Below are 25200 nucleotides of genomic sequence, written 5' to 3' on the forward strand. Positions count from 1 at the left end.
CCAACACGACTGCCCTGCTTACGTGTGGTCCATCACCCTAGGTCACTTAACTGATTGTTTCTCTTTTTGTAATTTGTGGAGGAAATGTCAATTATGTTTCACGTTTTTCAATTCCAATTATTATTACAACAGTGCCAATGGCTTCCCACTGAAAATCTGCGATAACATGACCTCCGCACCGGTGGCATAAAATCAGCTGTGTAATGTTCCGAAAAATTTCTGGAGCTTTGAAGAGCACATTTCTTGGGCATAAGAGATGTGCTAAAATGTGAAGAAATGCAAATAGAAACATGCAGACATTTTTTATGACCCCCACATACCCACATAGGGTGCAATTATGTAAAAATAGGTGACTCATACTTTTGTACTTTTGTGTGTCTACACTGTCCCTCCCTATGAGTGTAAATGTACTGTTCCATCCATGCAAATATACTGCTTATATATAGGGACTTTGTTCTGTTGTGTTAAATGGTTCAAAGCTTAAAACAAACAAACAAACAAAAATTGAGTATTTATTGAGTATTTAAGAACAGTATCGGGATGGGGTATAAAGTTACCGAAAATATGGGTGCTTGGGAATACACAACGTTTATAAGCATCTTAAAAAGGACATATCTTCAATAATAATAATAATATTCTCAAAATAAGATTAAAATAAGATCTGCACATTGTTTAAGTTATCCAAGAACAGTACAACCATATAAAATAGGGGAGAATTTTGGGTGCTGGACTTGCCTAATGATAGGAGTTAAGGAGGGTAGTTCTGCTTTTCTTGTCTGTTTCCTAAATTTGTTTGCCGGTTTCTTATTGTACCATTGACACATTTGTATTAATGAACAGTTAAATATATAAATATACAGATCCTGATCAAAGGTTGGGTCTGATAGCTGCGTATAGAACCTGGGAGTCACTCTCTGGATTGTTCTTTTTGTTCTGGTTGGCAGAACCCTGTTGGAGTGATGTCACATTTAAATGTGCATAGACGACCCCCCCGGAATCCTGCAACAGAAAAAAACAGGGAGTTAATACTATTAACTCTCTGTGCAACTGTTTAGTTCACACTTTCTGTTACACAATTTATCTGCACAGTAGAGCGCGTACAGTTGTCATTACTAGCTCAGACGTAAGTACAACATCTTACCCAACGAAACAAGTGTTAGAATGTCACAATGTGACATTGTTCCTGTGCAACTTCCAAGAGCCATCAGAAATGATTCCTAACCTTTAGATACCCCGTATACATAATATTTAACTATTCAATGTGCTAAAGTGATTACCACCACAATTTCACCCATGGATAGACATTGCTGCTCAAACCTTAAAACAGATTGTGAGGGATTTGGAAGATGAGTCAGGTAAGGGTTTGAGAGACATAGAGCAGTTTGGGAAGTGCATCGGAAAAATTGAGGTGTGTGGCTACACAAAATATTTGTTGTGGTTTTAATAGAGTGTTTACTTCTGTATTTTGTCCTTCAGTGTTGAGGAGACCCCACCAATCTGGCGACTAACATTGAGCAGGCCTCCCAAACTAGCTGCTAGACAATCTAGTAGCTAGAGTAGACAGATTACTGTGGCTAGGGTTGTTTGCAAATATGGCCTAATGCTGTCTTAGTTGCTTAGTCAGCCTGTAAAGGAAATTTTTCGTTGTGAATTAAAAGCCTGTCACAATTTATCCTCCTTAGTGATGTGAATGTATATGGTTTTAACTGCATTTCAGTGATACAAATGTGAGCATAAGTTCTTTCAAAAAATGAGAACACCTGATGTTGTATTTAATGTTTTGATCAAAATATGAACCAATATCACATACCTTTCTTGTTCTGTATATTTACAGATTTACAGTGGTAAGGATAATCACTGACAATTGTATACTATTTTTATATCCATTTAATCAGAGATCGAAGTGGAAATGTAGAAGTGGCGGTATGGAAAATATAATGGAAATGTAAGTGAATGGAATTTAATAGTTTTACAATGAAGCTAGTAGGAGAAGTGGCGGTATGGCATACCAATGTATACACCCCCACTTCTTCCACTGTATATAATACAATATTAACGCTGTCCAAGTACCATAATTAAAAGGTATGACTGAGCACCGGTTCACTCTTTTTCTGTTCCCCCCTCCCATTCTATTGTTCAAAAGTCCCCACCCTCAATTTGGTGGTTAGTGTAGAGAATATCTCCCAATATAGTTACTAGAGTAGAACAGACCCCCTTATACTAATGACTAAAATAGAACAGATCCCTCATTCTAGTGACTAGAGTAGAACAGACCCCTTATACTAGTGACTAGAGTAGAACAGACCCCTTATACTAGTGACTAGAGTAGAACAGACCCCTTATACTAGTGACTAGAGTAGAACAAACCCCTTATACTAGTGACTAGAGTAGAACAGACCCCATATACTAGTGACTAGAGTAGAACCAAGCCCTTATACTAGTGACTAGAGTAGAATAGACCCCTTATACTAGAGGCTAGAGTAGAACAGACCCATTATACTAGTAACTAGAGTAGAACAGACCCCTTGTTCTAGTGACTAGAATAGAACAGACCCATTATACTAGTGACTAGAGTAGAACAGACCCATTATACTAGTAACTAGAGTTGAACAGACCCCTTATACTAATGACTAGAATAGAACAGATCCCTTATACTAGGGCTAGTGTTGAACAGACCCCCCAGTCTTGTGCCTAGTGTTCAGCAGCACTCCCCCACCAATTTAGTGGCTAGTGTTGAGAAGGCCATTGACTAGGCAGGCAACAATGAGTGGTCATTGTTCTCCGCTGGGTTGCGTTACCATTGCTTGGGGTAATTTGCTGCTGGGAGCTGTTTGCTAAATATTATTGACAGTCCCCCAAAGCTCCTACCCATTATCAATGAGCAAGTCTGTTTCCAGAACAAGACAGTGAAAATATTTAGAAGTTGCAGAAGAATCTGAGGGATATATTTAGGGGGCAATTAACTACAATATGTGACAGTAACAAATGGCAGAAATAATTTTGTTCAATATGCTCCATTTTTGTATATAATACAAATGTTATAAAATAAATAGTCCTATATAATATGAAAATAAACTGTAACGCGCCCTTAAAAACTTGTAGGATTCTCCCTGATAGATGAAACAATTAAAGAGTCCAGTAAAATCGGGTGCATGGAATGAATGTGAAAATGGGTCTTTTAAAATTGTGAATCACTTAATGAAACTTGCAAAATAGTGTCTAACGAATCCATCAAGTATAACTTGGCAAATAATTGCAATGCACAAGGAAATGACGTTCATGAGGCTTACATGTAAAATTGCTGAATTATCACAGTTTAGTTAAAGTTCATTGTAATATTATTAAATTGTGACACTATAAAAAAAATACTTTTAGTATGATTGCATAGTCTTATCGTATTCTGCTTTATATGTTAGTAATTCTCACCTCTTGACCAGATAACATATCATTGTGTTCCACATTTGGCACGTTCACTGGGTGAAAAGAAAAATACCAACATTATTACATTGCCGCAGTGATTACTGTCTCTTTATAGCAGTCATATATTCACACATACTGTTCATAGAGTTACTGTGGAGTTTAGGAGAAATGCCGGCGGCCTTATAATTCTTCCTGGAAAGAAACAGAGACAAAAATGTAAATGTAAATATATGGAATTAATTAAATTTGTTATATATGCAGAAGGTGTAAACCATCAAATCCCTAACTTTAAGAGCTGATGGTGCATCTAAATCAACAGTCTCCTATTATTCTGTTGGCACTGCAATGCACATTGTAAATGATTCAAGACAACACGCTATGAAGACAGTGAGAAGAAAAATCATACAAACTCATCAACAGTAAACAATCAAAATTATTATGCAGCTGAGGAAGGGGGAGGAGCCTCCCCACCTCCCCCGAAATGTCACAATGTTCTGTCTAACACAACGAAGAAGAAATATAGAAACTCAGGTGAGTGTTGTTAAAAGGTAAAACAACTAGTTGTCTGATCCGGTAGTGTGGTTCCAAATAAAATAAAAGGAATTTTTTTACAAACAAAAGTAAGTTCAAAGGTACCGCCAATACAGTGAGCAGGACAGCATCAATGAGACAGCTCCCACACAGTCCGAAGTGTGGGATTTTATACAGTATAATATAATTAATTACAGTAAGGTTACAGGTCATTGGTCAATAGGTCGAGACCTCTTAATAACTTGACATTCAATAGGTCAAACAGTCTTTCTTTGTATTACATGTTAGAGTTGGTCTTTTATGTCTACACACATATACATCTTTGGGCTCCCGCCACTGGGTCTTACTAAAACATACTCTTAGCTTACGTTTGTTACCTAAGTGAAAACTAAACTAACACATAGATAAACATTTAACTCAATATTTCCTATGCATGTCGTTCCATTTGCTAGGTATATATACACAACTCCTATATGCAAATAAAATATAATTAGATGTATGTAATTTCGATTGCAGGCAATAACATTATGAAGAGAAATTGATTTTTTTCTTAATGACTTTATATCCCTAAATTATTTGTCTATAATATTACACTTCTGGCTGTATTTATGGTGTTTTGCTTTCAATCCTTTACAAAATATGTGGCGTTAAGACATAGAGAGACCGGTGTGTATTACAGAAAGTAGTGATATAAGAGATAATTGTGCACTATAGAAATACTCACATTCCTGTTTCTTTCCTGCAAATAATACCTGGAAACAAATTATTAGTTATTATTAGTTTAATATCAAGTTATTTAGAACATTATTTCATTAGACTGAGGATATTTCTTATTATGAAAGTTCCTTAACTACTAACTACAACTGTTACATATCAAATTACTGCCTCCTCTCAAATTTACAACATACTCTTTTTTAATGACATAACTCAAATATATATTGACAAAGTTTGAAGACCTCCATCCCAATGAAAAATAAAGTCCCTTGTTTCCCATCTATTGATATTTATATCTAAACATGAAAATGTCTGATTCATACAGTATTTATATCACGTATTTGCCTAAAGAACTGGCTTAATCTGATACCTTGGACATAATGCAATTCTTCTGTATTTTAAATGATCTCCTTCTTATATCATCATCATCATCATCACCACCATTTATTTATATAGTGCCACTAATTCCGCAGCGCTTTATGATATATAGTACATAAGTAATGTAATATTATACTTATATAAATAGCTGTGAAATATATTCTTATCTTTGTCAACCTCTGACATCACTGGGCAACAAAGACAACAACATCTTTCTCTATGATGGACAGATTAGGACATACCCCACTCCATGCTGGAGAGTGACAATGATTTACATGTTTTTATACACTGTGTTTAAAATACACCTACAGCATCACCAGGATGGTCACACCAGACACAGAATCAGTCCTGTTTTGGTGTCTTTTGGCCTGTGCAGAAGCTTGGTGGCCTTGTGCTTTTAAATGGTCACAGCAATGACCTCTAATATCCATATATTTTACAGAAGAGTGTGCATTGTTCTATATATTCCTCACACAATCAAACAGCAAAATAACACAATGACACAAGCAAACATAGAGAAATAGGGAAGCAATACAGTTGCTTGTGTATCCAAAATGAGAACAGATCTGGAGAATAACACCAATTGCAATATATTATAAGTCAGATAGAGCAGCATAAACTCAAATCAAGCAGATCAAAGTCTCAATGAAGGTCAACTTTGCCAATTAGGTAACGTTAGAAAGTCAGGTTTATACCTGCAGCCACCCCTTAGAATACCTGTACTTCGTAGGTGTGGAATCTACATGAATCAAAAATAAAAGGGGGCACCAAATAGTGCACTGTAAATCAAGGGGCATGGTGTATGGTGTTACAACCTCTTAATCTAATCCATACCTGAACTGTACTTTTTAGCCATGTTGTTATTAGGAAGTATCAGTTATGTAATTATAACATCTCCTTGGAAAAGTACTTCAGGGGTTAAATGCCACCTCCACATGGAACACTCAGGAGTTGAGTGAATTAAGCTATCATTGTTACTTCTGTTTGCTCCCTATTGTCCACTAGTGAGCTCTACAGCCAGCCAGGAGCTGGACCCAGCAGGGGTCACCTAGGGAAGACACCTGGGGAGGTAGGGGAGGGGGCTGGATAGTGTAAGCAGCCCCCCAATCGTGACCTTTTGCAACCCCTCTGGACAGGCAATTTCCAAGGTGGGATTAGGAGGTGGTAAAAGAGACTACCCTGGGAGCTGGACACATGTGTGACTAACTTTTGGCCAAGAGGTGATGCGCTGTGGAACATATCTCACTATTTTTATTTGAACTGATTTCCTCACTTGTTGGAGCTGCTATAGTTATGGGGTCGTGCAGTATTTAATTCTGTTCTGCAGAATAAATAATCTTTCTATTTTTCCTCTAATACAGTGTCTGAGTGATTTTGGAACCACATATCTTCACATGCACTATTGTGTATTCATAAAAAAAATGAAAAAATAAAATAAAAAGTACGTTAAAGTACAAAAACAGTGCTGTCTGGGTGACCGAGTCTGCATTGGAGTGAAACTCCCATAGAGGCACCCACGATACCACTCTCAGCAATAATATTAGGAAGTAGAGTGGTGGATATTTGCCTTATTATGGAGATTCTTCAAGCCTTGGTCTAAACACATCAAACCATTACTAAAGTGTTTCAGGAGTTCACAGGGGGGAGGCTTGATGTGTATTTAGCCAATTATTTAACAGACGAGCAGCCAATAGGAAAACAGAGGGTGATACTATTGTATTTGATTGACATCTGTCATCATAACACAGTATTACTCAGAGTCCGATACAGTAAAGTACAAATATTATATAGAGTAGTTCATTCACTTTTGGATACATCAATAATATTTTTATCACAAATTACAACTTTCACCTATATATAAGATTGACAGTCCACATATTATTTAAGATATGGCCATTTTAAAACAGAAGTGATAACATTTGTGATGGGTCGTAGCAGAAATACATCCAAAAAAGTACATGGATAGATATCACTTACTTTTAATTTAGAAACATATTAGATTTAACTAAAAGACTAATAGAGCATTATCAAAACTCTTTGAGTCAATAGATTATGACTACAAACTTGATGGGTAGTCCCCAATTAATATAATTAAAAGCTAAATTGTGAATGTTTTTAGTGACATTTAGTTCATATAATTTGTATTATATCTAGAAAATTAAAAAAGAATAAATGTATTCAAAATTATTTAAAAACAAAATAAGAAAAATACATATCCAAATAATATTATACACATACATCGGATGATTATTCAATGCACACACCTGACAAAAAACACTTGTACATAATAAAAATAAATAAAAATAAAAAAAGTATTTTGCATTCTAGTGGGTAGCAAGAGGAAAAACTAGATAATTAGTTAAAATAAAGGATTAATATAAAATCCTTTATTAAGATAAATTTGGCTGAATGTATTTAAACTGATTATGCATTAAGTTTCATGTTGTGAAACTTGTCTGACTGTAAATTTAAAACAATCTTAAATTTTAACTTAATATTTTATTTCCCTACCATGTTCTAGTACTCTTAGCTTAAGGGTTCTCTTTTTCTTACCTACATAATTTGTTCCACATTTACAATCAATTAAATTAATAATAAAAGATGTTTGACAATTAATTAATTAAGCCTCATATTGATCTAGTTAACGTGTTATTATGAATATTAAAATGTTCATTTACTTTATTGCAGAGTTTACAAACTAAGCAATAATTACAAGAGTAAGAGCCCACAATATTAGTCAAACATATATTCTGAGTAGTAAAATGTATTAAAATCATTTTTTAGAGTTTCCACCTTTCTAAAAGCAGAGAAATGTGTTCTCAGAATATAATGCAATTTTAAAAGATGGCAATCAAAATAAAATGTTTAAAATTTCTTGGTGGACTTATTAAAATGTGCCATTTGTTGGCCTCTTTTCTAAACGTATTGTATGCCAACACATTTCTCCAAACTCTTTTCTAAAATATCTATTGGATAAACTCTTTCTTTAAAATTAGCCAAGTACAGAATAGCTTGTTCTAGCTTGTTAAAAAAAACTAAATATATACTCAAGCTTGAATAAAAATTTAGAAAGAAAACATATTTTTAATTAATAAAACTCATCAAAGTCAACCTGTACAGCTTCAGATAGCAATAATGTAATTTATGTACCTTTGGTGCACTTTTATCTGGGAGCAAAGGGGATATTTTTATATGTATGCTATCCTTATCCCGACCTCCCGTACAGAAGTTAACAAAACAGATGACATAATGTCCCCATTGCAGTTCCACATCGCTGCAAATAAAACTGTTTCGAACAATTAAATACTTATGATTAAATATATATTTAATACGTTCTAAAGTAAAAGAGCATCTGTAATTTTCAATCGTTGGGTCTGGTAATATAAAATATCCTACTGTATTATATCATATCATAAAAAATAACACTGCAGGGCAAAGGGAGACTCAAAAATCCCTTCTGTGTGTGCCGCAGTGCAAGAGGGAGGGCAGGATTACGACTCCCTTCTCTCTATGCCATTGTGACAAAGTGGAAGGACATACTCAACAATGTCAAAATGTTATTCGTTCCTTCTTTACTTTCTTCCCCTTATTGCACTGACTCACCTTTTTTCTTCAGGACAATGAATATAACACACAGAATGATCACAAGGAGCAGGACAACAGCTGAAGCAATGATCAATGTTGTCTGGCTTGTATCCTCAGCTGCAAAACAATAAAAATAATCAGTACAGCTGTATGAACAGATACTGTATGTATATAGATGGAAAGAGTGATAAAATGCGGCCATCCCCTCAAGCTAACTATACACCCTTACTGATTCCAAGAAATATGTTTCCAGCTACCTAGGATAGATATTACGGGCCTGATGTATGCCCATTCCTGTAGCGTAGCTTTGCATTTTTCATGCTCACGAAATGAATGTACACGAATGCGGCTATTCAGAACAGCAAGTTTTAGCACTGACAATTCAAGAGGAGTGACAAGGGAGGAAAGGGGTGTCATAATGAAGGCAATGTACAGTAAGTCCGTGTTCAAGCAATTACGTATGGATTAAAACCGGGACATAGTTGCAGAGATGGCTAAATTGCGAGTGTTCACAGGCAGGTGTAAGTTGTGGATTATGATGATTTTAGTGAACACCTGAACTAACAAACTGCTCATAATTAGAGGTTTGCAAATGATTTACAGATGTATATTGAGACTTTAGCTGCAGCTTGGCCAGAGGTTAGGATTTGTTGAGCGTATTAGATAAAAAAATAAATACATTTTTGTACGCATGTAGGGAAGTTGTTTCTTCGGTATTAACAAAGCTATTCAAGTTTAAATTATGTTTTATTGTAATTGTGTTCATAATACATATACAATACATATAAAATAAAACGTTTTTGTACATATTAGCAAGTCGGACGTTAATGTCTAAGTAGTGAGTCTGTTGTCAAGTGGACGCTTCTGCTACTCATTCAGATCTGGATACATCTTAAACTCTGAACGCGGCCTACATTCGCATACACGTGCATGCAACATTTTCAATCGCAAGTTACGCTTACACTTGTGTTCCCCTCTTTATCAAGCCGTATATCTACATCCCCTCTCCAAATCCCAAAAAACCCTATGTCATACTATCTGAAACTGTATTTCAGTATGAATACATTACATGAAATACATTGTAATACCCCAGTGAGTATTGTTAATAGTTATGAGGGTCATGTCTCCAAAAACACATTAAGAAACTGGAATCTATTAATAGAATACAAAAGATATCAGGAAAGAGGTAAAACGCCTAACATGTAATCTTTAAAGGAGGGATGGGACAGGGGACATGTGATAGAAATATACAAATATACAATCATTGTATTAAGGCTATTAAAGGACTTCTGCAAAGCAGCATATTTCAACAAGTGGAGATTATTAAAGCAAAAGCCATGGTGATCCCAACATGGTAACATAAAACGTTATAAAAGAGCATATAAACCATTACAACTAAAGGAACTGAATGTTCATCATTGAAATACATATATGTAGTAAAATATGTAACAAGTAAATCAGGTTAGCAAAGACTGTAGCTGAAAAACGCATTGCTAAGATGGCAAGTGAATGCCAAAAAGTACATAAACAGCAAGAAACATAAAACTAATAGTTTTCCACTAAATGATAAAGTAGAAAAAAACTGTAGAAGACAATGAGAGAGCTGATGTTTTAAGTTTGTTTTTCTGTTCATACCAAGTAATAGGGTGTGTAACAACACACTATGCACTCCATTAAATTTTACTTGTCTAATACAAGCAAACAGGTAGATATGTCTAAAGAGGATTGAGTTTCAGCACTTGTCTCCATCCACTGATGTGGGTTAAAGAAAAAAGTAAAACTAAGTTCCTTTAGTTGATAGACCACTATTGCTTAGATGTTTTCTCATATCCAGGTCATTACCACAAGACTGCTGGAAAGCAGATGTGGTCTTTAAAATGGGAACAACATCAGAGACAGAAAATTAGAACATTATGAACCAGAGCATGACTTCTGACATGTAAATTATTTTAAGGGATTCTGAGTAACGGAATTCTGAAAAACATTGCAAAAAATAATTTGACTAGTGTCAGCATGGTGACATTTCATCAGCAAATATGACTAATTATTATGTGGATGTAAGTTTCAAACTGGATCTTGACAGTGCAAATGATGAAATATATTTGAATTTTGCAAAAAAAAACATTCAAAACTTTTCCATAATAGTATGGTGCTCTAGTTTTCCACCAGTATCCTTAAAAACCTATAGAACCACAGTCCAATGTTCACCTACAGAATCCCTTATGTCCCACAGATCACTATGTGCTCACCGGGACTCACTTGCTTCCAGGTGTTGAGTATAAAGGTATAAGTTCTTTGCTGTTCTGAAGCAACCACAGATATATAGGAGACTAACTCTCAAAACAAACAGCAATCTACAAAGTGTTAAAAGTAGAATACACTTGTGGCAGTGGTATACAATTCTAGAATTAACAGTAATTCTACAAGATGGGAAAGCGGAATACACTTGTGACAAAGGTATTCAATGTATAAACAGGGCAGGCAACTAAGAACATGGTAACCTAAACTAGCCAAAGTCGGGATGGCAGCTTAAAGGAAGCATAGTATCAAGCAGAGGTTAACACCTTCTGTAGTCAGGAAAAATGGTAATAACGAGCGGCAGACATGTAAATTAGAACTAACAGTGGTCAGGGCTGGCGAAAAGAGTAGTCAGTAACTACCAGTGGATGGGGCAGGCTGCAGTCAAATAGAATGGTAAAACACAAGCACTGGAACATTAAACAGAGCACAGATGCCTAGTAAGCAAAGAACCATCATTGGCAGTGGTGCACGCAGGGGGGGTTTCTGAGTCTCTAGAAACCCCTCCCTGCGCTAACTAAGTGGCCACTGTCCTATACAGTAGCCGCGGCGCTGTCAAAGAAGCGTCCGCGGCGGTGCTGTATTGTATACAGCACCGCCGCAGACGCTTCTTAGACAGCGCCGCGGCTGCTGTATAGGACAGCACTGGCGAAACGGAGCTGCTGAGCTCTCTCTGGGTTGTTTTTTTTTTTTGGGTCGGCGGGGGGAAACCCCGACAATCCTCCGTGCGCCGCTGATTGGGTATATAATATCTGCTGCAAGACTACCAATGCACCCCAAAAAGTTATCTGCAGTCTTAAACCTGCGGATAAAACCTACCCAAAAATTCCTCGACTTTTCCAATTATCATTGTCAATTTATCAGTAACTATTAATGCAGCGTAGCTCCAATGACAGCCCTGACAAAGAAGGAATCAAACCACAGCAAGTGGTATTTGAATTCCATTTCAGCCTTCCTACAACTTAAGAAAGCTATTTCAGCTGCTCCAGTCTTGCAACATCCTAAGGCTTCTTGTTCTTTCTTTCTGAAGTAGATGCTTCCTTGGCAGGTGTTAAGAATAATTCTGGCATAACTCAGCCTTGTGGGGTCTTTTTCCAAATGCTTGTTTCACTAGTCATTTGGCAATCAGGTACCCCTCACATTAAACTCAATATACCAATATGCTTTTGTGGAAGAGTATGTGTATGTTCTAAAAAGAAGCTCTCCTTCATCTACAGAATTTAGAAAAAAGTAAGGCATTTAGCACTCAATGATTACGCCAACTGAGTATTAAATTAAACTTGCTCTGGAAGAATGGAGACACCTTCTGAGTGGGGCATCTCAACCCATCACCATTTGCACTGGCCACAAAAATTGACTCTATCTTTAAACTATCCAAAGATTGAAGTATCCCACTGAGTACTCTTTTTATTCTTAAATATTAAAATAACTAGCAGCACTTGGGTAATCTTCACAAGTTTTCACAATGGAAAGTGTGAGCTCACCGACCGTGGAATGGAGTGAATAGCAGTGCCAGATTTCTTCCAAATGATATCCTAATTATTGTGCATTTTGACTGTAACACCCCCCCCCCCCCCGCACACACACACACCCCAATGAATAAAAGAAAACACACAGTGGACCTGATTCGTTAAGGCAAGTAAGGTAAATAAAGAGTAAATTTGCTTAGGGACAAACCATGTTACAATGCAAGGGGTGCAAATTAGTTTGCACATAAAGAAAATACTGGCTGTTTTTACAAACACTTGAGAGCTTTATTTTTACATTGAATTTTAAAGTTGATCTACCTCAACTATTAATCTGTCCAAACATTTTAAATTTACCTCCCCCTTTAATGCAACATGGTTTTGCCCAGGTGCAATGTTACTCCTTTTTTTGCTTTTCTCTCCTTAATGAATTAGGCCCATAGTATGCAGTGTACAAATGTATTCCTAATTGTAGGAGTTATGTAATATCCACACTCACCTTTCAATGATGAGATATGTGTCTTTTTAAACTTAAGATGATCATCTTAATATATTTGTGTAATATAATAAAAAGAAAAGCCACTAGTGCACACTGTGTGATTTTTACTCTGTACAAAGAGTTTAATTTATTATGTCCACCTAAAATGGTTGGGATTAAGCTTTTAATGAACAGATTTTCTTCCTTACAGTGCAAGAACAGCTAAGAATAAGTATTTTACTCCTGTTTTGTACTTGTTTTTAATTCACTTAAATAAATCTATTTGTAGAAAGTAATACACTAGGAAGAACATTCCTGTTGCTTTTAAAGAAAATTTAAATTCTCTCAGGAGTGGTATAGTGCATCACCAGGCCTCATATCGACGTTTGGGGGAGAGCCCGGTGATATTGGGCCCCAGCTGTGCTCCAATTGGGGCTTCACTCTGGATGAACTGGACTGATGCATGCTTAGAAGGTTGACCCAGTTCACCTCCAGGACCCCATAGCTCTCACACCCTCTGCAGTAACGCTAGTTCTGCCACTTCTTTCTCTCCTTTAACTGTTCATATTTAGATATAACTATGCAATAATTTAATAGGATCAATACCTTCACTTCCACGTCAAATTTATATTAAAAAAACAATTTTTATATACTTGATTGCTCATATAAATTCCTAATTTTATTTTATATTTAATTTTAGAATTTCAGACTTAGAATACTGTACTGCAGTTTGCGATATATATGTTCACATATTTTATGTATTTATTTGCACTAAATTACACTAAATAAGTTATTAGTTGAGCCTATTGTATTTACAGAGAGTTAGAATATTCATGCATATTTGTTATTAACAAAGAAATATAAGATAGACATATACTGAATATTCTTATTCGTTTAGTCCATGACTTGATCAAAATGGGATCAAGTTTTAATATTGTGCCAATAAGTTTGAAATTTACTATGATAGTTAATTACACCAAAGGGTTTCAGATACGAGTCTATTTATCAAGTGGTGATAAGACTTTACAAACTTCTGTTTTCACCCATGATAACATTTTTCGTTTTTTTCTTATATATCAATGTGTTAACGCTGGCAACAGCACTGCTATTAGGGACATTGAAATTGATCACTTTATCAAGCGCAGCAGGTTCAATTTTTCATTGCTTTAATTTTTATCTCTTCAGAAGTTAACGTCATCTGTTGATGGTGTTAACCATAAAATTGTACAGGAAACAGCCCTGACAGAGGAGAAACAGAGAAGCGGCAGCAGTTTACCTATATCTGGTTTCCCCTCTGTGTGCAGCCACCACCTTCCCTCCTTCCTGTATTCAGTGTAATGAAGCACTTACAGCGCTATGCAGGCTAATCATCTGTGGTTTGCGGTTAGCCACATGAATGAACGCTATGTAGGTCTTTAATTAGATCTGGAAACTGAGTTATAAATAAAACTGTTATTTAAAAATAAATACAAATTAAGAAACATCTGTGATTCTTCTTTCCTGCATTAGTCCATGTCACTCACTGGACCGTGAGTGCCTCTGCGCTGGTGCGTGGCTCCCTAGCCTTCCTGCCGGCACCTATCTTGAACCGCGGCCGTCCGCCATCCTGATGGACTGCGCATGCGCAGCACCCAAGAACTCTTGTGACTGTTGCTTTTAATCTAACTGGTTGATCAGGCAACTTTCCCTATTTAAGGCACCTGTGCTCATTACCTCATTGCCTGATCTTGAGTCTCATTCCCTGTGAGTCTCTGAAGGTGTCTCCTGTGTACTACTAGTGTCTTCAGTTCCTGTGGATTCCCTGTGCTACTCATCGCTGGTTTCCATACCCGCTACTATCTCCTGTGTACTACTAGTGTCTTCAGTTTCTGTGGATTCCCTGTGCTACTCATCGCTGGTTTCCATACCTGCTACAGTCTCCTGTTTCCTGCCTGTGTCCTCAGCTGGACTTTGATTACCGGATCTACTCACCTGTGGTTCCTACACTCGTCTCTGCCGTTCAGCGTCTCTGCAGTCCCTGCATCTTCCTGTGGACAGACTGTTCTACTGAATAGAGGTATGCCTATCTGTTATTGACTTTCTACGTTTACTCTGCATATCCGCTAGGACAAGTTTTCCCTCTCAGCAGCGGTATCCATACCCGCTATAGACTGTATTTTATTATTGTTACGCTGCATATCTGTTTGGAACTAACCGTACTACTCAGTCGTTATATGCATAATTGTGATTGACTATCCATTATTGGCCTGCATATCTGTGCTGAGCAAGTCTCTACCAAGCAGCGCCACACATACCGTTATAGACTTTGCTGGATACGCTGCATATCTGTTGGGATCAAGTTCCTCTGTGCTCTCAGTGTCTGCATCCTATTATCCTTTGTATGCCTCCACTCATCAACTTGCTGTACGCAGACCACTGACTTCCCCGCTACCTACCTGCACCTGGACAAGTCTTCTCACCATAGCAGTGGTACAACTTGCTGTACGCAGACCACTGACTTCCCTACTACCTCCACACATCTGCTCACGTCCATCCTGATCTGTGTGTTCAAATCTGCCTTTCCACAATTTCAGCTAGTCGCTGACTCATTGACCAAGATAGCTGCAAGTCACTGACTTTCCTATTATTTATTGGCATTCTCTCTCCATCTGCTGTGATATATGTTCCGCTAGTCACCCTGCTACCAGAGGACCATTGTGTTAACTTCACCACTCTGGTAAGCCCAGTCATCTGGTGAATTCCTGGGCAAGACTCCATCCCTTACCCCCTGCTCCTCTCACTAGCTCACTCCCTCCTTTACCCTCTGCTCCTCCCACTAGCTCACTTCCTTCCTTACCCCCTGCTCCTGTCTGTCTATCTTGTCTCTTCTTCTATTTTGCCTTCTTGTCTGCAACAGACAAGGTAGAGATTACCACTGTCTCACTGAACCTGTTTAAAAGCCCTAGTCATCTACCCTCCTGGGACCACTTGAAATGTGGACATATACTAATATTGATCTGAACAGATAAATAAACGCTTAAGGCACTAATGATAAAATAAGATCTCAGTGATGCACGATCTAGGTGAAACACATACATGTGTAGGGACACATCTCAAGGTTTTTAGAAGCTGCACCGAAGACACATGGCCACAACTATCTAATTGGGTGTTGTGATCATACAGTATGCACGGATGACTTCCCTAATATTTGCGGATGCTTTATATGAATTCCGCTCCTAAACATCATTTTATTTTATATTCAAAAAACCAGCTAGTTTTGATACTTTGGATCATATACTCAGCAGAGCACTTACTCCCTTCCTGAAATCGTAGGCTGTAGTAAGTGTCCTTTACGGTCTGGTTCTAGGCATGTGCAGTGTGATTTTGTGGATCATACGCACAAAAATGCCATTTATCTAACAAATTTAGGGCAATGTCCAAAGCCAATTAGAGAGTCTGTTGGAGCAGTGATGTCCCCATTGATCGGTATCTGTTTGGATAGTCATAATATTATCTTATTTTAATTGAGTGTGCCTGGACTGTGGAGAAAGTCTGCAGGCAAAGAACTGCCAATTACACTGTGGTGAGAAGTGTTAGTAAGTAGCTAGCCAATCAGAAGCAGCTAGCTAGCGCTTCAGATCATTATCATCATCATCGTGCATCATCACACCACACCTCCAGCACCTGCTTCCTAATAGGCTTATCTGTGGATGGATTCACATCTAATTGTGTCGCAATTACGTGAAGACGCACTTACTGTTCTTGACCTTTTGCATGGTGTTCACTGTTAGGGAAACCGACTTTGCAGATAGAAAAAATAAATCAAGCAGACATGTGGCATGAAATTGTCTCGGTCTATGACCATCTCAATCATTCTTTAACAGGTGCAAAATGTACAAACACATATATGAACTTAAGTAATTCTAACATTTATAGGTATTTAGAATATCGTTTACAGAAAACATGCATTTTAATTTAATTGCAAGTCTTCATTTACTTCTAGAATTAAAATTCACCTTACCTTCAACTAGTACCTCTGTGAGGTGTGTAGTTATACTGACTGCCGTTCTTAATTTTCTCTTCACCTCACAGCAGTACCGCTGACTGTCAGATGGGGTCACATTTCTTACATGTAATGAGAGGTCCTTAGGGAATTTCACTATCGACCATCGTTCAATGTGCTTTGATTTGTTATTATTTGTCCATGTGCTAAATATATTAATTTCAGAGCACAGATCACCTGTTCCAATCCTCCAGGTGACCTCTTGTATAGTATCAGCAGATTTATTATGAACATAGCACGGTATAGCTATATCTTCTCCCATTATGGCAGGGACAACATTTCGATGTTCCACAGAGACCTGATCTGCAGAGAGAAGAGACAGAAGGTAGCTAGGAGTCTGTGATTCTCCATGCAGGGTGTCATTAGGAGCGTAAAACTTAATGGTCAGGCCTGACAATGTTGGTGGCCTGAATGAATTTCCATTGAGCATATGCCTGTCCCTCCCATGCTCAGAATAGGACCCTCTTGGAACAGCATTGCACCACCGAGCCAAAAGTATCCACATGAAGTGTGTGCAGCTGCTACAGGGAACTGTGTGTAACACATAGGAATTTGAAAGACGACCTTCCCAGCTGCGGGCCCTGTAGGATCAGTACCTCCTGCATACACAGTAGCTCCACCTGTGAGTGGCATAGGGATATGCAGTGAGAAAAGTGTACTATGAGTCTGTCCATCCCCCTGCAGGATGACACAGTAACACAGGCAGAAGGGAGCTATGAGTCAGTCCCTCCCCCTGCAGGGTGACACAGTGACACAGACAGAAGGGAACTTTAAGTCTGCCCTCCTTCTGGAGGATGCAAACCTCCCAACATTTATACATGCTATAGCCAACCAACCCCCCTTCCCCCACAACCGGACTCAAAACATTAGCATTCAAGTGAAACTCAGCCTACTTGACAAAATTGGTATAAACTCCACTTCTCTATAGGTCCACAAATTGGGACTATCCTGCCAATATTGGGACGGTTGGAAGGCATAAGAGTGACAAAGCGACACTAGCAGTATTGAGCCATAGGCCTGTACCTCACCATGCACTGTGACACAAATAGAAGGGCTTTTTTACCTTTGAAGTGAATAAACGTTCCATGACTATTTTGCCACTGTTCTTTTTTTCCATTATTTCTTATCTCTACCCGACAGCAGAACATGGGACCATCTGATCTCCTCAGGTTCTGGATTCTGATAGTCGCTGTCCTCTGTTCCTTGGGGTTTCCCACCATGAAGATCCGTCCACTGTAGTCATTATGTGTCTGGTTTTCTGTGTGATTGTAAATAAATGGATTGTTTCCGCAGGGGCTGGTTTTTCCTTCTCTCCAGTACACTTTCACCTCTGAGGAGCTGTCTGACTTCTTTGGATAACTGAAGGTACATGGAAGAGTCACAGATCCCCCTACTTCCACCGTTATCGTGCCTTGTTGTTCTGTGCAATATTCGGAATCTGGGTCGCAACAGGTTCCTCCTAGAGAGGCAAAGATCATTACTTTCTGTTTCCTAAAAGTGGTGAAATTAAGCATGTCAAACAAGTTTTTATATATTTTTTTTTATTTTCTTTTTGTATCTCTTAATATCTCACACTTAATATAACATCCTTTGGGATTGGGAAAATAAGCATTTCTAATCATACCAGATTAACAGTTTTGCTTAACAAACAGTTAAGCCAATAATACTTTTGTAATAATTATGTGCACCCTAGCATACTTTATATTATAATTTGGGGAATTATACTGCTTTCTTTTAGTAGGATATTAATGTACATATATTACTGCAATAAAAGAGATGATTGGTGGGACACAATCTTCAGTTCAACAATTTATTTTAATATAAACATTTATATTTTAAATCCATTATGATAATATATATATTTTTTACCTTTTCATTTATTTGTGTTTTTAAGCACGGAAAATGTCTTTGGTCTTCCGTATTGTCAGCATTTATTCAGTATAACCTGGATCTAACAATTGATGACATATGACCTGAAGTCAGATTAATACTCCATGGGGCCCTAGGCTAAGCTCCAATTTGGCATCCCTTCTGCTGACCACAATGCTAGCATTGTAATTCCCACCTAAGCCAATGCACCTAACTACTCTGCTTTAATTTTGACCCATCATCTATGAACACAAGCTGCATTACACATGTTAATGCATTAAACACATTGTACAAAGCACATAACATTATGTTAAGTACACACGAACAATCATTAATGTACAAGCTGCCCCTAAGAGCATCATGAGAGCATCAACTGTTAAGCATTTTAATTGTGTCACTAGCAAATTTATTTAACTCAGGGATGAATTAAACCTGAGGAACATTTAAAGCTGAGGTGTGCGTTTGCTACTTTATTTGTCTCTTTCTAAGGGGTTAAAGTGAGCTGGCACACCCATTGCCCATTGAGTACACCCATTGCTGTGTCACAGTGGGAGGCCACATTATGAATTTCCCTGGCTGATGGTGTTCTGCCTCTAGTCTGCAAGACAAATTGCCAACTTCCCTCCACGTTTTTGGAGGTCCTCTGCAAATACTTTAGGTGCCAACACCTGCTCGAAGAGTTTTTTAATTGTACCCATAGTGGGGTTTGCATTCCAATACCCTTCGGCTTGGTTGCCGTGTCCTATTTTTGGTCCTGGAGGTTTGTGTGCCACCACCAGTTGGGTTAAGGTTTTTTTTTTCCGGAAAACATAGAGCAGTCGGCAGCCTATGCTTGGTGGGTGCACATTAGCTTTATTTATTTAATGGCTGAATCTGCCTCCCTTCGAAGAGTATGCTTTGGTTTCGGTACAGGCACTGTCCTTGGGGGTGAGTTTGGTGGTTGTGTTCCATCAGTTTAGAAGGGACGCAGGTTCCTTGGGATAAGAATAAGGCATGTACAAGTTTAAGGATAAGGGTATGCCTGGGTGAAATGGTTCCCCGTGAATTGATATTGAGAGGGCAAATGTTCCTCATTGTGATATCAGGAGCATTGGCACTAGCCAAACTACTTATTGTTTTCTCCTCAACCATACAATGGTTATATGTATTTTAATAAACTCCTTTATCTGCCAAGCTCTGAAACCTTTATTATTAGTAGATTGGTAAGAAGAGAGGTAAAGATGGGGACTGACTATTACCTGAGAACATCAATCATTTCTAATGTGTCACTAGCAAATTTATTTTATGGCCAGAATAATTCAGTTAAGTAGAATGATGGATAATTTAACTGCTGATATATGAATTTAGCTTCTAGGGATTATAATCATCATTATCATAGTTTATTTGTTAGGTGCCACAAAACTCTGCAGCACTGGACAGTCAGGGTTACCAATTATACCAATACAATCGCACATGAAATAAGTACAGACGAGGATGATGAAGGAGGTGCGGAAGTGGGACAAATGGTAGAGAGGGCCTTGCTCATGAAAGCTTAAAGTGTAGGGGATGAGAGCATTGCTGAGACAAACAAAGCGAGTGGTACTCAGAGTAGACATGGGACTGGAGATAGTAGAAATGCAGAGGATGTAGTATCAGGTGGGTTAGGATTAGAGATGGGCGGGTCCAGTTCCCCGAGAACCGAACCCACCCGAACTTTGGGTATCCGAGTACCGAGCGGAGCAGCTCGGTATTCTCCTGCCCGTTCCGAATCCAAATCGAGGCCGAACGTTATCATGACGTCGTCGGATCTTGTGGCTCGGTTCTCGCGATACTTCAACATTATAAACACACGCCTCCACAGCAATCCATCACCATTTGACAGAGGGAGAGAGCAGGGTGTAGTCACAGGCTGATTAGAGCAGGGACAGAGAATACAATATTCTTATTCCAATTGCGGTAACAAAAATCGCTAGAGAAGAGAGGAGGATAGAGGTATATTTTATTTTTGTAATATTTGGCACTCCCCAGTGCTTTTGGGGTGTCCCCATAACTGTGCATAAATATTTCTGGCTGTCAAAAGTCATATTTGTCAGCAGTATCTACCAAATAATTTTTAGCACTCAGTGCTTTTGGGGTGTCCCCCATAATTGTGCATAAATATTTCTGGCTGCCAAAAGTCATATCTGTCAGCAGTATCTACCAATTAATTTTTAGCACTCCCCAGTGCTTTTGGGGTGTCCTCCCTAATTGTGCATAAATATTTCTGGCTGTCAAAGTCATATCTGTCAGCAGTATCTACCAATTAATTTTTAGCACTCCCCAGTGCTTTTGGGGTGTCCTCCCTAATTGTGCATAAATATTTCTGGCTGTCAAAAGTCATATCTGTCAGCAGTATCTACCAAATAATTTTTAGCACTCAGTGCTTTTGGGGTGTCCCCCATAATTGTGCATAAATATTTATGGCTGTCAAAAGTCATATTTGTCAGCAGTATCTACCAAATATTTTTGAGCACTCCTCAGTGCTTTTGGGGTGTCCCCCATAATTGTGCATAAATATTTCTGTCTGCCAAAAGTCATATCTGTCAGCAGTATCTACCAATTAATTTTTAGCACTCCCCAGTGCTTTTGGGGTGTCCTCCCTAATTGTGCATAAATATTTCTGGCTGTCAAAGTCATATCTGTCAGCAGTATCTACCAATTAATTTTTAGCACTCCCCAGTGCTTTTGGGGTGTCCTCCCTAATTGTGCATACATATTTCTGGCTGTCAAAAGTCATATCTGTCAGCAGTATCTACCAAATAATTGTTAGCACTCCTCAGTGCTTTTGGGGTGTCCTCCCTAATTGTGCATAAATATTTCTGGCTGTCAAAAGTCATATCTGTCAGCAGTATCTACCAATTAATTTTTAGCACTCCCCAGTGCTTTTGGGGTGTCCCCCATAATTGTGCATAAATATTTCTGGCTGTCAAAAGTCATATCTGTCAGCAGTATCTACCAATTAATTTTTAGCACTCCCCAGTGCTTTTGGGGTGTCCTCCCTAATTGTGCATAAATATTTCTGGCTGTCAAAGTCATATCTGTCAGCAGTATCTACCAATTAATTTTTAGCACTCCCCAGTGCTTTGCGCTCAGAATGGATTCAAAGCAGTCCACATATGATCAGAATGAGCTACAAGGTTCTGTCACCAGTGCTTATGTTAGTGTTCCCAGTACGTCATCTGGCCCAGGCGATGTCAAACAACAGAGTGTTTCCAAATTAGTGCAAAAAACAAAAATAATTTTTTTTTTATTGTATTGAAGCGAAAAAGAAGTGTAACTGAGCAAAAGTTAAGTGACGATAAAAAAAAAATTGCAAGCATGCCATTCTACACACGCAGTGGCAAAGAGAGAATGAGGCCTTCACCTTTGGCTATTAGTGGCAGATCCCAAAAAGTTACCCAGCCTACAATTGGTGCACAACTACTGTTACGCGTCAAAGCCGAGCTGCAAGATAACAGTAAGGCATTAGAGGATAATGTTTGCTCTGTATCAGAAATGACACCAATCCCTGTGGAGAGTCCATCCAACAGTGGGATGTCTAATCGTGAGCATTCTGTTAGTGTACCCATAAAGAAGGGCCCTTTCAGCAGTTCTGCTGATGTGTACCTAAACAGCCCGAGTGTAGCCGGTGATACACCAAGTGAGGATGACACTTTGTCTTTGGAAGAGGATGTGGGGGAGATTTGGGTATCCGACGATGAGGATGTGGTTGATTGTGTAAGTCCTGCAGCAGTGTGGCACCAGTGGGAGCAGTTCTGGCATGTGAGGTTCTGGCACCAATATGCACTTTCCAAACACAAGCAGGGATGACGCAGGTGGCAGAGCACAACAGTTTGACATCTGGGCTGGTTTGAAGGATTTGTCAAAAAAATGTGTGACCTTGACCATAATTCCAACCAATCCTACTATTAACATGCAAAGGATGGTGGAGGGCCTATCAGGGATTAAACTGTATTTTTCATAATTTTCACTAATAATGTTTAGATGTAATATACACCCAAAGACGAGTGCTCAATTGCTAAGAGTCATTGATGGAGAGGAAGACAAGCAGGCTTGTCTGTAGAATTTGCATGCAAATTGTGCTGCGTTATATAGGTAACACCCAAAGAGAAGAGCTCCATTGCTCCATTGCTAATTGTAATTGCTGAAATAGAAATAATAGGGCTGACAGTCTTGGTCTAAATCTGCAGATACATTTTATTGTACCATAGCTCACTGCGAAACTGGAGAGGTGGCAGGGTTTAGTGATAATCTTCCTCAAACAATACTAATTCATCCCAATATCATAGAAGTCTGTGTAGTATGATGTAATTGCTGATAATGGCCTTCCAAAGACCACTAGTTGATTTTAGGGCAGAGCTGTCACGATTTTTGGGCAATTCTTTTACAGCAAAGCAAATATCAAAATGTTTAGCGGACTCATCTGCATCACCACTGGGTGTCTTGGGAAAGCAATTTCTTTTACAACAAGCAGTTGCCAGAGAAACTGAAGGAGAAGACGTCCCAACAAGATGTCGATAAGTCTGGGATCCTTGCAAAGAAAATTAAGTATTTAATCTGCAATTAAAATATAGTTAGCACATTTACTTTGTTTTATTGCACACTATAATTTTATGTAGCACCTTTTCAAAATCTATTATTAAGGCAATCACTTGACTCAAGCTAACCGTGTCTGCACTTTCTTCACAGGTAACTACTTCGCTGGACTAAAGTATATTCCCCTCAAATGCTAGTCTTCTTGCAGCTGCTGCATTCTCCTACATGCTGTTGCAGAAACCAGAAATTGACCCTAAATGTTTATGGACACAAACAGCATCTCCTGCATGTCATTTTTCAAAAGTTCTGTAACACCAAGTTGATAGTGTGTGCAAAACAGGAAATGTGATGGAATTCAACCCCGCTGTAATGCTTGACCAATATTGGGGTCGTAATCAGAAATGACATATCCTCAGGAGAGCAGGATTAGCCATCTTTCAATGACATCCCTTAGTTTTTGGAACAGTTTGTTAGCTGTATGCCTCTTACTGAAGCCGCTGATACACAGATTATCTTCTTCTCAAAAATGTGATGTACCTGGGTACATGCTGCTGCTGTCCATGCTGGGGAAAGCGAATGACCAACCCAGTGGGCTTTCACAGTCATATAATCTTTAGTTTGTCCAGTTACGCTTGTACACATATCTGTGGTTAAGTATACAGTGGGTAGAATACCATTTTGTCACCCAATAATGAAATTTTTAGGAACTTTCCGGTACAGGAAAGAATTAGCTTTTCTAGTAAAATGGTATAATGATGACATTTTTAACAGGGACAAAACACCTCAATTAAATGTCTTAAACCAACTGTATTAATAGTGGACATTGGACGCAAATCTAACACTAGCATAGTACCCAGGGCGTCTGTGATCCGCTTTGCGACTGGGTGACAGGTTTCATTTTTGCTTCCTCTTGCGGAGGATTGTTTAACTGCCAATTGTTGGGGGGGAAGATTGCAGGTGCTGGGATGTAGATGAGAGAAGGGAGGTAGATTATGCTGGAATGCTTGTTGTTATTTTTTTTAACTGAAGTTTCTGATTTTCCCAACAGTTTTCCAATAACTCGCTGAAAAATGACGAAACCTGGATGAGGATCCCAGATGGTTAAGGTCCCTACCTCTACTGAATGTGGCTTTAAAAATGCTACAAATGGATAGACAACTCTTGCCAGGATTCGTGTAAAAATAATTCCACACTTAAGAGGTGGATTTTTGGTCTTATGCCCAGGCATGACAATGGCCTTTTTGTTATCACTGGCAAGAACTGCTGCAATTTTTCTTTTCAAGTGTATGAAAATCATATTGTGACATAGGAGGTGTTCAAAATTGAATAAAAAATGACTGGAAATTAGTGTTACTGAGGTTAATAATAATGTAGTTACAAAATAATACCTAAATTATGTTATTTTAGCACCAATAAATTTAATTTTTTTTAACAAATTGCAAAACAAAACCAAAACCAAAACACGCAATGGCGGTTTTGCAAAACCAAAACCAAAACCAAAACACGACGGTAATCCAGATCCAAAACCGAATCCAAAACCAAAACACGGGGGTCAGTGACCATCTCTATTTAGGATATACTATAGTGAAGAGATAGATTTTGAGAGATTGAAGGATGGAAGGTTGTGGGAGAGTCTGGACATGTGGGGAAGGAAGTTCCATAACTGGGGAGAAGCAAGGGAGAAGTTGTGGAAGTAGGAGGGAGAAATGGTCACCAGATAGGAGGAGAGGCATAGTTCAAAGGCAGATCAAAGAGGGTGAGAGGGGGTGTATCTGATGATGAGATCAGAGTTGTAATGTAGGTGACAAGTGTCTGGAGGAAATGGAAAATCCTTGTAGGGATTTTTTGTGAATTATTCTACTACT

The 25200-nt window shown here is 38.4% G+C and overlaps 1 protein-coding gene across 2 annotated transcripts in view; it reads right to left on the minus strand.

The window, feature by feature from the left end:
• Positions 1–499: 499 nt before the first annotated feature.
• Positions 500–25200, minus strand: part of LOC142151116 (sialic acid-binding Ig-like lectin 12) — a 37694-nt gene continuing 12993 nt past the window's right edge. The window contains exons 2-8 of one of the 2 annotated variants that reach the window (XM_075206447.1): positions 17976–18371; positions 16871–17215; positions 8647–8745; positions 4676–4703; positions 3557–3612; positions 3427–3473; positions 500–999 (exon numbers count right to left, since the gene is read on the minus strand). In XM_075206447.1, coding sequence (XP_075062548.1) covers positions 868–999; positions 3427–3473; positions 3557–3612; positions 4676–4703; positions 8647–8745; positions 16871–17215; positions 17976–18371 — 1103 coding nt within the window. In that variant the 3' untranslated portion in view covers positions 500–867. The remainder of the gene's footprint in view (positions 1000–3426; positions 3474–3556; positions 3613–4675; positions 4704–8646; positions 8746–16870; positions 17216–17975; positions 18372–25200) is intronic. The other variant, XR_012691147.1, reaches the window with a different exon arrangement.

This window comes from Mixophyes fleayi, chromosome 4 (assembly GCF_038048845.1).
Source record: "Mixophyes fleayi isolate aMixFle1 chromosome 4, aMixFle1.hap1, whole genome shotgun sequence".
Lineage (NCBI taxonomy): Eukaryota > Metazoa > Chordata > Amphibia > Anura > Limnodynastidae > Mixophyes > Mixophyes fleayi.